The 15,781-nt window shown below is 40.5% G+C and overlaps 1 protein-coding gene across 1 annotated transcript in view; it reads left to right on the top strand.

The window, feature by feature from the left end:
• The window catches only part of syde2 (synapse defective 1, Rho GTPase, homolog 2 (C. elegans)), a 40,933-nt gene extending 31,113 nt beyond the window's left edge, over positions 1 to 9,820 (top strand). The window contains exons 6-8 of the mRNA XM_026323265.2: positions 1,217 to 1,398; positions 2,436 to 2,667; positions 6,099 to 9,820. Coding sequence (XP_026179050.1) covers positions 1,217 to 1,398; positions 2,436 to 2,667; positions 6,099 to 6,787 — 1,103 coding nt within the window. The 3' untranslated portion in view covers positions 6,788 to 9,820. The remainder of the gene's footprint in view (positions 1 to 1,216; positions 1,399 to 2,435; positions 2,668 to 6,098) is intronic.
• Positions 9,821 to 15,781: the final 5,961 nt, after the last annotated feature.

Genomic DNA, 15,781 nt, shown 5'->3' with positions numbered 1-15,781 from the left:
TTACATCCCAGTATACCCAGCTACAGCATTTATCTGATTGCTGGTAAAGGTATGTAGATAATTACACTACCTGTGTTACAAAAACAATCTAATAGCCAAGTGTCATACTTTACTGATATTATAAAGCACACAAAACCTAAACAGAGCAAAGCAATCTCATGTTAAGGATGTCAGTACAAGCATTTGGTGTAGAAGAACAGTCATCTCTGACATTTCAGTGATTGCATGGTGCAAGGTTGACAACATCATGGACAGGAAATCGCTTATTCTGGCTTTCAGGGCATGTTTGAACCAAACAGCAGTTAGGTGTCTGAAACATCAGCAACTCTTCAACAAAGCTGTCCTGCAGTAATGTGATTGGACTATTGCCAGGCTATGTGGCCCATTTTCTGATGTAAATGATGTCAAATCTGTCAAACTCTTTTTTTGCCAACACGCTCATCATTAAAGTTGCTAGTAGGGCAACAGAAGATTATTATTCATGTGTGTCCTTTGCATTTCTAAATGATTTGACCAATAGTATGTTTTATTTGAGGGTCTCTGATCACTGTAGTGCTTAAGAAATATAAAATTACTTTTCTTGTTGCTGTTCTTAAACATGCAGTGTGTATATGGATCATAACCAGTGCTACTGATTACACAGCCCCCAGTCTTCTCTGAAAGCTGATCCGGCTTCATGCAAGGAGAAAAGGGAGCAGGCTAACCACAAAGGCCTGTCACACTGCCAAGAGCCTTTTTTATTCCTGTATTTATTATTTTTTTACCTCTTTGTCTTTGATGAAAAGACATGCTAGCAATATTTCAGGGGCTTAGTGGAGACAGACAGAGTGGGTTTCATGTTTTCCTATAGCTTTTGTCTGAACTTCGAGGGGCTGAAGTCACAGGTGTGAATGCGCCGTCACAGACACCAGACCCCCTAACACTTCTGGCTGGCGAGTCACGCCCGACTCCAATCAGGCATTGCGGAAGACGCCACAGGATCACCCACAGAAACAATGGGACTTCCAATTTGCTGCCAAGAGAGTCCGCCATGTTCAGTCATGTAAATTAAGGCAAAAATAAAAGCTTTTTATTTCTCAGTGACAATACTTCATAAATATATATTGTTAGTGATTTGTCAGGTATTAAAAAAGCTCCTAGCACGGAGTTAGTTAAAGTGTGGGAAAATTGAATGACCCTCATTTATGCTTTCTTTTTCTCCTTTCCCTCTCTTCAGGAGTACTGAAGGACTACCTACGAGAGCTGCCTTACCCTCTGATCACCAAGCAGCTGTATGAAGCTGTGCTGGAGTCCATGGCCCTGAGGCCTCTGCGGATGGGAGTAGTGGGCTGTGAGAACGACCAGGCCGACTCTGAACACACCGTCAGCCTGCTAGAGAACCTGCCTGAAGTGGAGAGGGTGAGGAACTCCTGCTGGTTGTCAGTGACCATGGTGTTAGAATAGTGTGGTTGTGAAAGGGGTAATTGTGGCATAGTTAATGATGGTCATGTTGCTAAGTTAACTACTGTTTGACTACTATTATGTAAGCTTTTACAGCATATTGTGTGATATTATTGGTACACTACAGTCCACAGTGTAATAAAAATGTAACTGGTAACATTAAAGTCTGACATATACATAACATGATGTATATGTCGACTGTTTATTTCTATATTTTGTATATGATGACATCATATTAATATTTTAGAATTTAAACAATGTGTCAGTAGAAAATCTTGTTTTATTCAGGCTATTTTTAGGCACACTATTTGATGGCTCTAGAAAAAGTGACAGGAAATGAGATGGGGGGGAGATGTGAAACAAACTAAGATCCCAGGGAGATTATGGGTGACATTATTAGCCCCTATGACATGATATAAACAGATATTTTAAGGACCCCTTAAATATGATTATTTAAGAATTATGAATTAAGATTTAAATTGAGAGTTTTTTATAACATATGAACATATTTATAGTATTTAATGTTATTCCACTTCTTGGTATTTGTTACTAATATATCTGCCACAAACAAATGGTCAGACACTATCACATCCGTTTAAGATCATGCAATGCGTAAACTATGAATATTTTTCCATCTGTTAATAATGTTTAGGGTTACAGTATACAATGTCTTGCTGTACCCACATATGAATAATAATAATTTGAAGGGCACTTCTGCTAAAGTGCTCCATACAAAGTCAGTAATTGCTGCTTTGTAACATTTCTGCTAATTATAACCACAACTATTGCAGCAGTGGATAAGATGTCAATGTAGCTTTGACTTGTTTGCAAAAAGTGTATTTTTTCGCTCCTACAAATAGCTTCAAGTAGATTTTTTCATGTAGTTTTGCTACTGCCAGTGGTATTACTGCAACTACTAATCATAATAATAACATGTCTTATTTGTTTGCTCACTTTTGTGAGTGTGTGTGTATGTGTGTGTATGTGTAAATCAGATGACGCTGAGAAAGCTTCTTGACCACCTGAAGCTGGTAGCATCCTACCAGGAAGTCAACAAGATGACGTGTCAGAACCTGGCAGTGTGTTTTGGCCCAGTGCTGCTCAGCCAGCGTCAGGAGGCGTCATGCCATACCAATCGAGTCTTCATTGATTCTGAAGAGCTGGCCAGTGCTCTGCACTTCAAAAAGCACATTGAAGTCCTACACTACCTGCTGCAGCTATGGCCAGGTGACCGATTCCTGATTACTGAATTGTTTTATATTTTTAGACAGTTCTTCATGGCATTTTGGCTCAAAACCAAAACTTATTCATAATCATTGTGTGCAGTATACTATATCATACTGTGTCTATCTATATATACTGGCTTTTGTACAGCATCAGGTCTGTGGTTCAGCTCTACAAAGCACTGTTAAGGGGCTGCTTTGATCGTTGAGGTTATCCACCACTGGCACAAGCACAGCTGATAGCCATTGGCCACCATCTGTTGGCCTCTCAGAGCTGAAACTCTCCACAGAGTGCTTCATCATGGCATACTGAGTAAATCAGAGCCAAGCCAGTAAGTCCCAGTGTAAACCAAAATATTGAGGCGTGGCCCCCTGTCTTAAGATAAATCACCAACCAAAGGCACATACCCAGTACCAGCTCCGCTCAGCACAGGTCATTTGTCAGCGTGCACAGCTGCTGTCTACCAGCTGCAGCTGTCTGCTCAGTATGAGATATGAAGGAATCCAAAGATTATTTGGGAGGGAGCTGAGAATGATGAAAAGCGCTGCAGGCAGTGTAAAATTTGTTTCGGTCACAGGCACCTACTTTGAAATTTTTGTATATGTAGGCTCAAGTTTTATGAATTTGTGTTGATCTCATCTATAATGAACAGTTGTTGCTGTAGTGCAGTTCAAATCTCAGCAGAACCTTCCAAAACTGATCAGTGTGCTCTGCCTACATGCAGACTGAAAAATGATTACCATCTGAAAATCCATTAGTGCCATCAGGAGAAACCCTGTGCTATAGTTGATGGCAGTTTGCCTGCTCACATTATCTGTGGGTTCTCACTGTTCTTATAAGCATCCAGGTTTTGAGACTTCTGAAAATCCCTTATATGGTCTTCAGTCCTAAACTGTTCAATAAAAATGCAGAGTGCAGTGATATCCTATTAAGCTAGTGTCATGTTTTCCATTTTGAAAACTCTTTCAGACTCGACAAACTTTATCCCTGAAAGCTTAAACTCTGTCTCGTGTCTGGCCTCTAAATTTAACTGCATCTTCAAACTCCCACGTTGAACCAGTTCAGTTCTGTGTAAACCACTGAAGGCGAGCACCCTCCACCCTGCTTTACATCTGCTGTGAAGAAAAAAACAGAGAGGGAGAAACTTAAACTAGTATAAGTGCTAAGTGCAGCATCTGCATAAATCAGCATTTATGAATCCCATAATTGCAGGTAGCTGAGTGAAATATGAGTTGAATTTCTAAAGATAATCAAAAAAGTGTGAGAATATTTTATTTAGAACATGTAGAAAGTCCCACCTGGAGATGGAAGGAGACGTAATGTGAAAAAATGTTTTTGTAGTCTGTTCAGTAAAGAAGTGATTCTGCCCTCCTGCCTGTAGCATCACCCAGCGAGTGCCTGTAATGAGCTGTAATATCACTGACAAAGCTTTCAGTCCAGGTTCAAGCTTTTGTTTACACCCTCACTGACACCTCTATTCTGTCCTCTTCTCCAGCTCTAAGCGATGCCTGAACTATAATTAAAGACATTCCAGGCTTAACCTTAGCCCTCAGCCCCTGAAGCTTCACCCTAGCATTTCACAATCATTATAGGATATTTTCAGCTACCTCTTCACTACTCTCACACACACATACTCCACCACCCAAGGCATTATCGCTTAGGCCTCAAGTGTGCATGTCCTTGGCCAAACTCAAGGACATCTGAGAACTTTTAGCAGAAAACACTGACATTGCATCCAGGACATTAGCATGTGTGTGGAGACGCTGTGGAGATGTGAATGTATGTAGTTTGTTAGACATAATGACAAGAAGAAAAGGAATATGGGTGTGTTTGTGCTCTGTTGTGGGCACTTGTTTGTATTAGGCTCTTGCTATTGCACTTATGTGCAGCGATGACAATCTATGCTGTTTATCTTTACCTTTAAATTGTCCTTATTCCACATGCATGGCATCCCATTTTCAGTAAAAGCCCAGATATAGGTCTGAGTTATCATTCTGCCAATTTAACAAAGACCCCCCTCCCCCCATATAACATAGATGCCTATAATGATGTACAACTAATTAATGATAACAAATCAAAGACATTATACACAGGTTTAGTGGTGAAAACCATTTTCACCTGTTCTACACATGAATGCAGTAGACCAATGCAAGAAATAAAATGGCGATACGTTATGCAATGCACGAGAAAAATCTGCACAGAACATAGTTTTTTTCTGATGTAAGGTGCCATGTTTAGCCTGGTGTCTTCCTTCAGTTTATCTGTTGCCAGGTAATAACTTTAATCGTGTCATCAGTGAATCATGTCTGAGATTAAATAACATGGTGTCTCTCAAAGTAGGGTAATTTCTGTTTGTTTTAGATGATAATTGCTTGAGTCTTTAGCCTCAGAAGAGTCATAAGACATGCAGCTACTGCACATAAATATTCTATCAGCAGCAGCCAGTCTTTGTGAATGACGTGAGTCAACATGGTCTATAATTGATCATCTTTTTTGTTGGAAGGCAAGTAAGCATGATCTGTTTGTCAAAAATACTTTCTTACCATTAGAGACAAAATCAACCTGAGTTTTGTTTTATACTGCTCCACTTCTTCATGACTTTTAGCCCTAACTACTGTTGTTTTTTTGTTCCTTTCTAATCCAGTAAGGGAGAGCTAGTGCTGTCAACAAGTATAGTTACACAAACATAAAGGCAGACAGGTAACTGTGCTGGTTGTGTTGGAGTGTTCACTTGTTCCTTTTTGTAGTTCAGTCAGATGACTTTTTCATAATGTTCAGAGAGTTTAGTCTGTTTCAGTGAACAGTTGAGAAAGAGTACACAGAGAGTGTGGTGGTGTGGTTTTAGCATGTGTTTGACTATGAGCACAGCATGTTCATGTTTGGAACTTGTTGAAATGGTGGGAATTAGATATGCTTGACAGCTTTTCTTTTCTAGGCATAACTTTCAATGTTAGTTTAACCATGACATTAGCACTAAAAGCTCAGTGTACATAAATGGCCCTTTCAAAGCTCAGTCAGGCTGTTTCCAGTCTTGATACTAAGGTAATCAGCTGGTAGCTGTACCCCATGTTTATGTTTACCCTGAGACTGTGTGTAAAGATGGACAATGCATCACCACTTCTTACTTGTGGCACATTTTGCAACCAAATTTTGTGCAGTAGTGATTAGAGCTGGAGCTGCTTTATGATTCACCGATCAAAGCTGTCAAAATAATTTCTTAATTTCTGCAAGCTGTCACATCATCCATCTGTATATACAGTCTATGGATTTACCATACAGACAAGACAGGTATAGAGCTTCTCATCTTTCATCAACTTTTGGCAGGAAAGCCAATAATGCATGTTTGCGGAAATGTTGAACTGACCTTCTAAGGATGTTGGCTCGAATGACCAATACACTGTATTTTGATTAACTGTGGGTCTTTTTGCCTCCAGTTGTGGACCCACATAGTCAGTCCTCCTCCTCCCAGCTCCCTGCAGCCTCGTTGGCTCCGACTTCATCAGACGTATTGTCTGCTCCTCTACGGCGGAGAAAAGAGCGTCCACAATTCTTGAATCTCACTGAAGCGGAGATGGCAGGTGTGCTGCGGCCCAAACCAGGGCGCTTGGACAGCCCCAGCAACCGCTACGCTGGTGACTGGAGTGGATGTGGTGAGAGCTACTTTCCTTCTGAAATGCTGCTCCCTCCTAGCAAAGAGGAGGCAGACTATGACGATGTGCCCTCCGAAGGTACAGAGCCAGCTGAGGAGGAGCAGGAGAAGCCTGAGCACATAGAGGAACATAAAGGACAGAAGGTCCTGAGCCCTGATCCTGCTGAGCAGGAACAACCTTGGAAAGAGGAAGTGGTGAAGGAGAAGGAAAGGGAAGAGGAGAAGCAAGAAGACAGTGACGGGTCAGGCCGTGGGCAGCCATTAGAGAACAAGGAGGAGGAAAAAGTGTGTGACCACATCCTGCCACCACGGCTGCCCAAAGAGCATACTTACCAGGCCTACATGAAGATCCAGGACATCAGCCCCGTGCTGAGCAACAGAGTGAACCTGAGGGACCTGCAGGAGAGCATTGACACTCTGATAGGAAACCTGGAGAGAGAGCTCAACAAGAACAAGCTCAATGTTGGATACTGACTCCTACCACACACACATATCCACTCACACACCCTCATAAAGCCTAGTGAGGTTTTGGGACAAAGTTATTTACTGATTGAGGTGCTTCAGGATACAGCCACAGTGTTTCCATGGAGATCCAGTGATGTCGCCATGATGGCATGGCGTACAGTGCTGCTGAAAAAGAAAGGGTAAGATGAGAAAAACATAACAGGGCACTTCTGGATGTACCTTACCCATACACATTCCTCATGTTTTTATTATCCATGTATGTTGTTGACTCTCCTTTATGTTGTATGTTGGTTTGTTTCAGTCTGGTTCAGTGTTTCATGTTGTTATTGTTGCATCTCTTCTTATTAGAAGAACCCATTGACCCCTCAGGGGTTTAAAAGGTGCCTTAATTGTGTGAAGGTGGTATGTTGAAATTAAAATCCACCCTGAAATTAAAATGCATCTGTTCCTATGATCTGTTTTGACAACTAATACAGACAATACAATCTCTATGATGCTATGAAGACTAATTTTAAAATGTAATTTTTGAAAAAGGCAGCAGTACATTATATTTTAACAAGTATGAATTTACTGCTCATGCAAGCCTTTAAGCAGTGATACTAATTAATAGTGATAATATTTATCCACTTTATAAAATTGCTCATTTTCATACCAAAACACCCCAGTGCTTCCAGAGCTTCCCCACTTATTGGCAGGTTCTCAAGCAGTATTTCGACACTGGATCTATTTCGTGACAGGAGAAATCTGGAATACATTAGGCCTTAAAATTACAACAAAATATGGAATTGGTTAATTATTAATAAAAAATATCAAAAGGAAACAATGCCTTCTTATTGGTTTTACAATTAAGACAGCCTATGTTCCATTATTTTATTAGCCCCACTGTTAACCAGAGCATTAGTTAGATGCTGAATGGAAAAAGTCCAGGATTTCTTTTGAATTAAAGAGTTTAAAGCTTCTACTTTTATTTTAGTTTTTAACTTATAATCTTATTTATTAACTGAGGTACTCCATTATATTGCTTTCTATCAAATCCAGATACTCACAAAGGACTAAGTCAAAACTGAGCCATAATATACATTATACAGTTGTTTTCAAAGGCTCCTTTTGATGAGTAAACTGAAATGTGGGTGTAAAATTGGTGGAGTGTTCCTCTAATTCACACCAAGATCATAGGAGGAGCTCATGTATATTCTGTTTTAGGATGGATTTCCCTTTTTAAGGCAGCAGCTTTTCTATTGAGGTATGAAACACTAAATGTTGTACAACAGTAATGCACTTATGAGGCAGGCAGTAGTGTAGATTGTCGTTCTAGTTTGTGCAGTAAATAATATTTTGGCTGTGGTCTGAGTTGAGGGAGAAACAGCCTGAAAGAGCAGAAGTTAAAATGCATTTACTCTGTGTTAAGGGCTTTCACACACCTGTCAGAGTTGGATCACTGCTCCCAGGTTTGGAACAGCAAACAAGAAAGAGGAAACATTAGACTCGAAGTAAAAGTTTGACACTTGTTTGCTTCCCTGGCAAGGTTGAGACCAAAAGACTGATACCACTCTCACATCTGTACATTGAATATGAAGCGAGGACATTAGCTTAGCTTAGCATACAGTAGTGGGAAACAGGTTTAGCCTGGCTCAGTTTGAAGGTAAAAAAGTCTCCAGCACTTCTAAACAGCCTAAGTAAGACATTAGATTTTCTTTTTCTAATTTGTGCAAGCTTTTTCTAATAGGCTAGCATGAGAGTGGTATTCATCTTTTTCTTTTCCTCTTAGCAAGTTAATGAATATTTCTCAAAGCGTGAAACGTCATACTTCATCTAGTTTTTAGCAAAACCATGAAATAGACACAGCCCAAATGTGAAGCACAATTTTCAGAGCAACATTGGAAACCATTAGCGGAGGGCCTCAGTTAGTTCGACTTAGCTTAGCTAGCTGCCAAAATAAAGAGAAGCAATGCAGGGATTCAGAATGATCAGTATTTAACCTATATGTATATGTATATAATTCTATAAATGTATTCGGAGTATATTATTTTTACAGCTTCTATTTCAATGCCGTATTTAAATACTTCCGATGACCTTGTAGTGTTGAATTGTAGCAATAGTTGCTTCTCCTCCCTTCAGGCTACGTGTACACATCTTAATGTGCTGGACTAATGATACAGTTTTAAAATATATGATAAAATCGTGCTCTTGCAGAAAAAGTGATATTGTTATTTTTGTTATATTGTGTATATATTTGACATTGTTTTGTGTCTGGTGGACTAAGCTGTGTTGATGATTTTTTTGTTTGTTTTGTTTTTTAAGGTACTGAACATTTCATGGTCAAAAGCTTTACCAACAAGGCTCTTTCCCATCTGCCTTTATGTTTGATATTTATATGTAAAAAGACTGTTTTGCCTTGTGTGCTTGTTTGCCTGTGACCCCGTTCCTTCAATAGAGCTTTCCTCCAGAGGACTGTGAGCAGACAGTGATTCTTTACTCTCGTTTTCACATTAATCATTTGTCCGTGAAATGTTCGAACTCACAATCAAATTTCAATGTTGTAAAATTCTGTGAAGTGACAGCTTTAAATTGCAAACTCAAGGTCTCATATTCAGTGTAAACATTAAAGCTTAAACTTGCAGATTTTTTCCTTGAAAAATGACCAAAATAATTAAATAGTCTCATTGTCTAAACCTGTATCCCAGTTGCAGAATTGAACCCTTTCTTTTAAAGAAAGAGACATTATATTAAGACATTAGTCAAGGACATCGTACTAAGCACAGGCTGCTCATAGATGGATTCAGAATTGAAATGCTTCTAACCGAGGTCTAAATTCAGCATTAAGCCTGTTCTTGGCAAAATATCCTGCTAAATCCATTGGTTGGTTGTGGAGTGCTGTGTTAGGATAGAACCACAACCACCTGCCTTACGTTTTCATGCTAAGCTGTTTTGTCCTCTTTGTTCTTTGGAGAGAAAATGTCACATGGAAAGCATTGCTAAACAAAACAAAAATTGCTTTGTATTGATCCTGTATGGTCATAATAAAGTATATTATTTTCCATCCACGGTCAGCCTGTGTTTCTGACAGTGACACAAAGTCCAGCATTGCTTTTTGGTTTCAACTTTAACCTTTTAGGTACCCCCCACCCGGCACACGCCTGAAAAACACATACCCAAATTAAACTAGCTGTTGTTCTTACATTTTAAGAGTTATATTGACGACCTTGGTGTCGTTTGAAGGAAAAGCTTCCCAGTTTACTATCGGCGCGCTATAAAATGTGAAATATGACTCCCCTCCCTGCCCAGCGTTGTCAAGGCAACGTTTACATTAGCAGTGGGGGCCATTTAAAACCCACTGTTGCGTCATCAAACATAATGAGTCGTATACCGTTGAAAAGGCCTCATCATTGGCTACAAGATGCGTCAGTCATCATTGGCAAACAATGCGACTGGCTGATTCGACTGTCAATAGAAATTAGCCTATGCCCCTGACTGGGATTTGCCCTGAGGGTGTAAATTCTATTGGTTTTAGGATTAGTTACGCTGTGAAACGTATCAAACATGTTTGATTGAGGCCTAATGTGATTCACAGAAGCTTGCTATGTAAAACTTTATTGAATAAACGGCGAAATCAACCGTAAAACGAACCGGATTACAGCTTTTCATGAGGAGGACGATGGTTTTATGGATTTACTCCATAATAATACGTCTTTTGGACTAAAACACTTTGTTCTATGGATGCTAACGAACAAAACGATATGCGACACTCCATGTTTGAGTACACGTATGAAGTAACACGACAGAAAGGTAAGGACCAGCCTACTGTACTGTATTTGTACTGTTGTTAAATATTAAGAAACTGTAGTCGCTGTGATTATTCAATCCTAAATTGCTTTATACCATTTGAATCGTGAGATTTTAAGCTTTTATTAGATATAAAATGTGTTAGACTGTATTCAAATTTGTCTGACGATCTTTGGTGATATATCTGGAAATACAAGTCCTCTTCCGTAGGGTACCCAACACGTTAAACTTTCATCTTAAGAGACTTCCCAGAACAAACTGCAGGTTTAATTTTCAGTACACTTTCTGAATACAGATACAGTTTTTAAAATTTTATTTATTTATTGAAAACTATTTGGATAAGATTACCTTGACATCAGGAAACTGGAGTCTCTCTCTCTTTTTTTTTTAGATTTAAGTCTGTACTGTGGGAGTCGGGGAATTGCCCTTACTAGCTTGTGGGAATCTCCCAGAACGACTTTCAGCTTCAGGGACATTCCCAGGATGCAGCTGCATTTAGCCATCCTGTAAAATCCACTGCTGGAAGGCTGCACTTTCACCGTGTCTCCAAAAACAAGCCTATACCAACAACATCTGCCAGATATAAACAATTAACGTAAACTTCAAACATCATGTACTAAATTTACACTCAAAAGCAGTTGGCAGAAACAGTTAAATGCCTCTTTAATGTTCTGCAAAACAAGGTCTAGATTCAAACAAGACCATGAAAAATGCAGCCAAGCCCAGCTGAGGTGATACACATCTCTGGCAACTAGCATGAGAAGTCAGAGCAACAGCAGTCCTTTCTGTGCTTAATGGCTTTCATCCTTGTTTGATGTCACTCCATGTTCTATATTCATGGCTATTTATTATGCCTTAATAGGAAGTTTCAGAGTACAGAATTACAGAACATCCACATACCTGCCTGGACTCTGCAACCCTGTTTTATATCCTCACTAAAAAAATATCTATGTCCCTCATTAAATATTTGCCAAGACAGAGCCAAATATGTCACTGACGATGTGCATAATTTTAAACATGGAGAATAATGTTCTTGCCAGTGTCAGGTTATTTTGCTTTAGTGGAAAGAAGAACTCAATCAAACTGCAGAATCTGACTTTCTGAATTCCTTGATAAGAATTTTACATGTTGAGTTAGGGGCTTTCGAGTGCCATTTTCAAGTACTTTATCCATGTTGACTTGCAAAGCTGTTATCTGAGCCCCAGTAAAAGCAAGAGTGAAATCCCATATGAAGACAGAGGTAGACATAATAACACAGAGCCTGTTTGGATTGTCAGGGTCGCCACTTGATATCAGACTGTCTGTCTGTCAGTGTGATCTGAGCTGAACTTTTGTTCATTTCTAATTTGGGAGAGAAGATATAGGTCTCTTTAGGTAAACATCCTTGACAGCCACCTGCATGTGAAACCAGACCTTTTCTCCAATTTTCTTTTCCTCCTCTGTTCCCTTAATCTCTGAGTCAGTGTCAGGGCTGCAAGTCAACCAGCCAACTACACAAACACATGCTCCTTGTTTGAGAGGTTCTGAGGCAATAAAGACAAAATGTCTAGGGTGACTGTACCTTTGAGGGGTCAAAGTAAATTTGTTGTTGATATCAAACTAAATAACACGGAGTAAGGCATGTTTGTTGAGCTGCGGGATTTCATGTGGCAACATGCAGCCTACTGCAGAAACCACATCCGAGGGAAACAAGGATAGCAATGTGTGGAAAAACCAAATATGTTTATATAGTGCTTTGTGTACAACACCCTTTTTAACATGGGATGTGTGTATTTTTGCCTTCTCACCTCTGGGTTACTAAGAAATATAGACAAGGTGAAAAGAAGGTTTCATCTCAGAAGCCTCAGGAGCTACATGCAGTATCCTTCAATGGGAGAGCTATTAAATACATTTTACCAAGGTCCCAGCTTTCTTCATGTGTTTTTGGGGTCTTTTGTTCCCCTACAGTCCAGCTTCTGTACTTGGCAGCTCATCTGAGGGCCTCTGGGCAGATCTCTAGATGTAGCGCTGACAGATACGCCTGTTCTGGACCGCAGTGATGATGAGAGGGAGCAGAAGAGAGGAAAGAGGGGGAGAAGATGAGGAGAGGTGAAAGTGAAGAGTGGAGGGAAGGAGAACACAGATGAGCGGCCTTTCAGATCCTCTGGGGTCGGGCCTCACACAACGTAGGCCCTCTCCTTCTGGCCACCTCCCTCCTCCACCTCCATTGCTCTGTCACTCAGGACTAGACTATTTCATTTTAATAAGGCTAATCCCTCCTAGAGGTAAGCTGCTCATCACCTCTCTCCCCCCCCTCCTTCAGAAGACAGCAATCTCCTTTCAGCACGAAGACAGGATGAGGGTGAGGGTTTGCTCTGCTTGATAGGAAAGAAAAATGTGAAAGGTGAGACTGAAAAGAAGCCTTGACAGCAGCTGTGGTCAGGCTCAATGAGAACATTTTGGCCTCGCTGGTTTGATAATCTTGCAGGTGGCACACCTTTAATACTGATTCATCCTCCAACCACTGTCTAGCATCGTGTTGATATGAAGCATGGTGATAACTTTGTTCTCCAGAGAGGAAGTGGAGTGATATAGTTGGCATTTTAGTGTATGCTATCGCCTGCCTCCTGTCAGCAGAGCACTCTCTAGCTGTCAGCAGTAAAAACTCAGGTGGAGAAGAAGGGTAAACGTAGAACTCACAGAGCTCCCACCTATTTTAAACATACACAATTTAACTATTAGCACATCTGAAGCTCACTGAATTCAAATTCACATTTATTTAAAATGTATTTCACCAATAGTCTCAATACACCATACAAGAATGACAATATAAAGAATTTTATTTGATGTTTTTGGAGAAAATAGTCCTGACTCAACTTACTCTAGATCCTTTTAATCTAATACTGTAATGAGGTTCACATTTGAACTTTGAAAGAAATGTCAAAACCTTTAAGAGAAAGTCATGCCCATACACTGATGCACACAGATGGATCCAAACTGTTGGGAACTTTGAAATTAGAAATGAAAAGCAGTCAAGAGGCAACATTCCAGTGTAGTGCCCTGGTCACCTGATCCCTTATGTGGTCAAGGGTCAACTAATGAAAACTACCACCAGCCTCTCAGAGGTTTTAAAAAGAAACAGCTTTATGGTTTACAGCGATGAATTGTAGTCTGACAAATTTAACCACTAATAATAATTTTGACAACACAGATTTAGCAAGAAACAAGTCTGAACATTATTTTGTAATGATATTTCTTGTTTGTGCACTGATCTGTCTCTCCTTGTATTATTCCTGCTGAGATTCACTCATTTGACTATGTGTGAAATATGCAGGCTTGACCCCATGTAGCGAGATTGAGGCAGCAGGCCCTAACTCCACCCCACCCCACCTAACACCCTCCCCAGCAGGAGCAGCTAAGAGGCCAGCCAGAACAATGCCAAGGCAATGGCTTAATTCGCAAGGCCAGATTTACAGCCCCTCCTGCTCAGCACCTGCTCACATTGTTTCCCAGGATTTGGTTTGAAAACTTTAAGGAGCTGGTGATAAAAATTGGACTGCAAGCATTCCATCCTGCATTGACACCCCCCTTAGGTAACGATCTCTTTTTATGTCTGAGAAATCTCTTAGATGAAGAAATCAACAGAGGAAAATCTGACATCATGAATACCCTTTTTGCCAGTGGAGAAAACTACACAGCATTAAAGTGTGAGTTCTGAGCAGCAGAGATTAACCTGCCAATGCCACAACTTGTGTCTGGGGAATTTCAAATGCACAGCTGTTTACATTGCAAGAAAGTTTGCAGAGGAGTGAGGGACTGCAAAACAGAATTCCCAAGGAGGTTTGGGAAGAGGATGAGCAAAGAGCAAAGACCCCTGTTGTCACCCAGGCCTCATTGGTGCCTCAGGGGCCATATGGACGCCTGCCTCTGTGTGCCTACATCAGGCCATTCTTCACCCTCCTCAACCCCCTCGGCTCTGTGACAGGACCGTCTACGTGAATGAGTCATGGCCTGAGTGAAGTCCACCCCACCTCATCCTTGTGGAGGGGAATCTGTTTTCTATCTCTTGCCATCTTTTTTTCTTCTCTCACTCTTTCCTTCTCCCTCTTAACGAACATTTAACCATTTATGTTTATGATGTTCACTTGTTCTGTCAACCTCTCTCTTCTTTCTCTTTCCTTTGGAGGCATCTCACAGTGTGAAAACCTGGCAATAGACAGCTGCCCCTATATTATGCAGCAACCCCTCCCACCCCAACCCCTTTTATCCCTCCAGTGTCTTTTCTAGCAGGACACCGGCTGTCAATTCTGACTATGGTTTTGCTGGGCTGTTCTTGACCTGAGGTGGACCCAGCGATCTGAGGCATCCTTATTTTATCCCGACTAAGGAGCGAAACTAATGTGTCAGATGGATGCTGTGTCAAATGAAGTCCAGTGTAGTGGAGAAGTACCCACCGCAACACATTGCAAGGGAAACTGCATGCAAATGTTGTCAGCAATGTGGCACAAGCACAAGTTCCATTTAGACAAATTTTTTCCCTTGTGGTGAAACAGTCAAAATTAAATTAAGCAGAAATCCACATGTTCAGTGTAAACAGTGCTCAGTTCTTTAAAGCTTACTTCCACTTTTGGTACTGACTAGCTCAAATCCTCCTTGACAAAGTTTCAAGGCCCATTCAAGTACAGTTCCCTGGAATTTCAAAACAGAGTCTCAGAAATGATTATTCAGCAGATAGCCAGCAGAAAACAATATGGCTACTGGCAAGTGGTGTTAATGAGTTAACATAATTATTTATTTGAAGTTGTGGCTCTGGTGACTACTTTCTATTTGCTTGTTTTCTAACTGTCTGCACCTACTCCTGAGAAAATAATCTGGCTCTGTTCACCTGGTCTAGCAGAATGGTAGAAGACAGCAGTGAGACAGAACCAGAGTAAGGTTGTGGGCCATAAAAGCTTAAGCTTAAAGCAGCACAAATACTCCATAGAGCTGCGGGGAACAATTCTCTGTGGGTTGGAGAGTCTCTGGAGAGTGAGCTCTTCCATGTTACACACACATCACTGAAGGGTTTGCTCATGTTTTCTACTAGCTTACAAAATTTAAAACCATCTAAATTAACTGATTATCACTGTTGGTTATTGTTCTTGCCTTGCTGTGCTAAATGTTCCAGATAGATGTCGTGTCAAAGGTTAACTGGATCAAGACAGAGACTATAGGTATAAATTTACCGTGCGAGAAATATTG

The sequence above is a fragment of the Mastacembelus armatus genome, chromosome 4, assembly GCF_900324485.2.
Source record: "Mastacembelus armatus chromosome 4, fMasArm1.2, whole genome shotgun sequence".
In the NCBI taxonomy this organism is placed as follows: Eukaryota; Metazoa; Chordata; class Actinopteri; order Synbranchiformes; family Mastacembelidae; genus Mastacembelus; species Mastacembelus armatus.
This window is presented reverse-complemented; position numbering and strand designations above follow the sequence as displayed.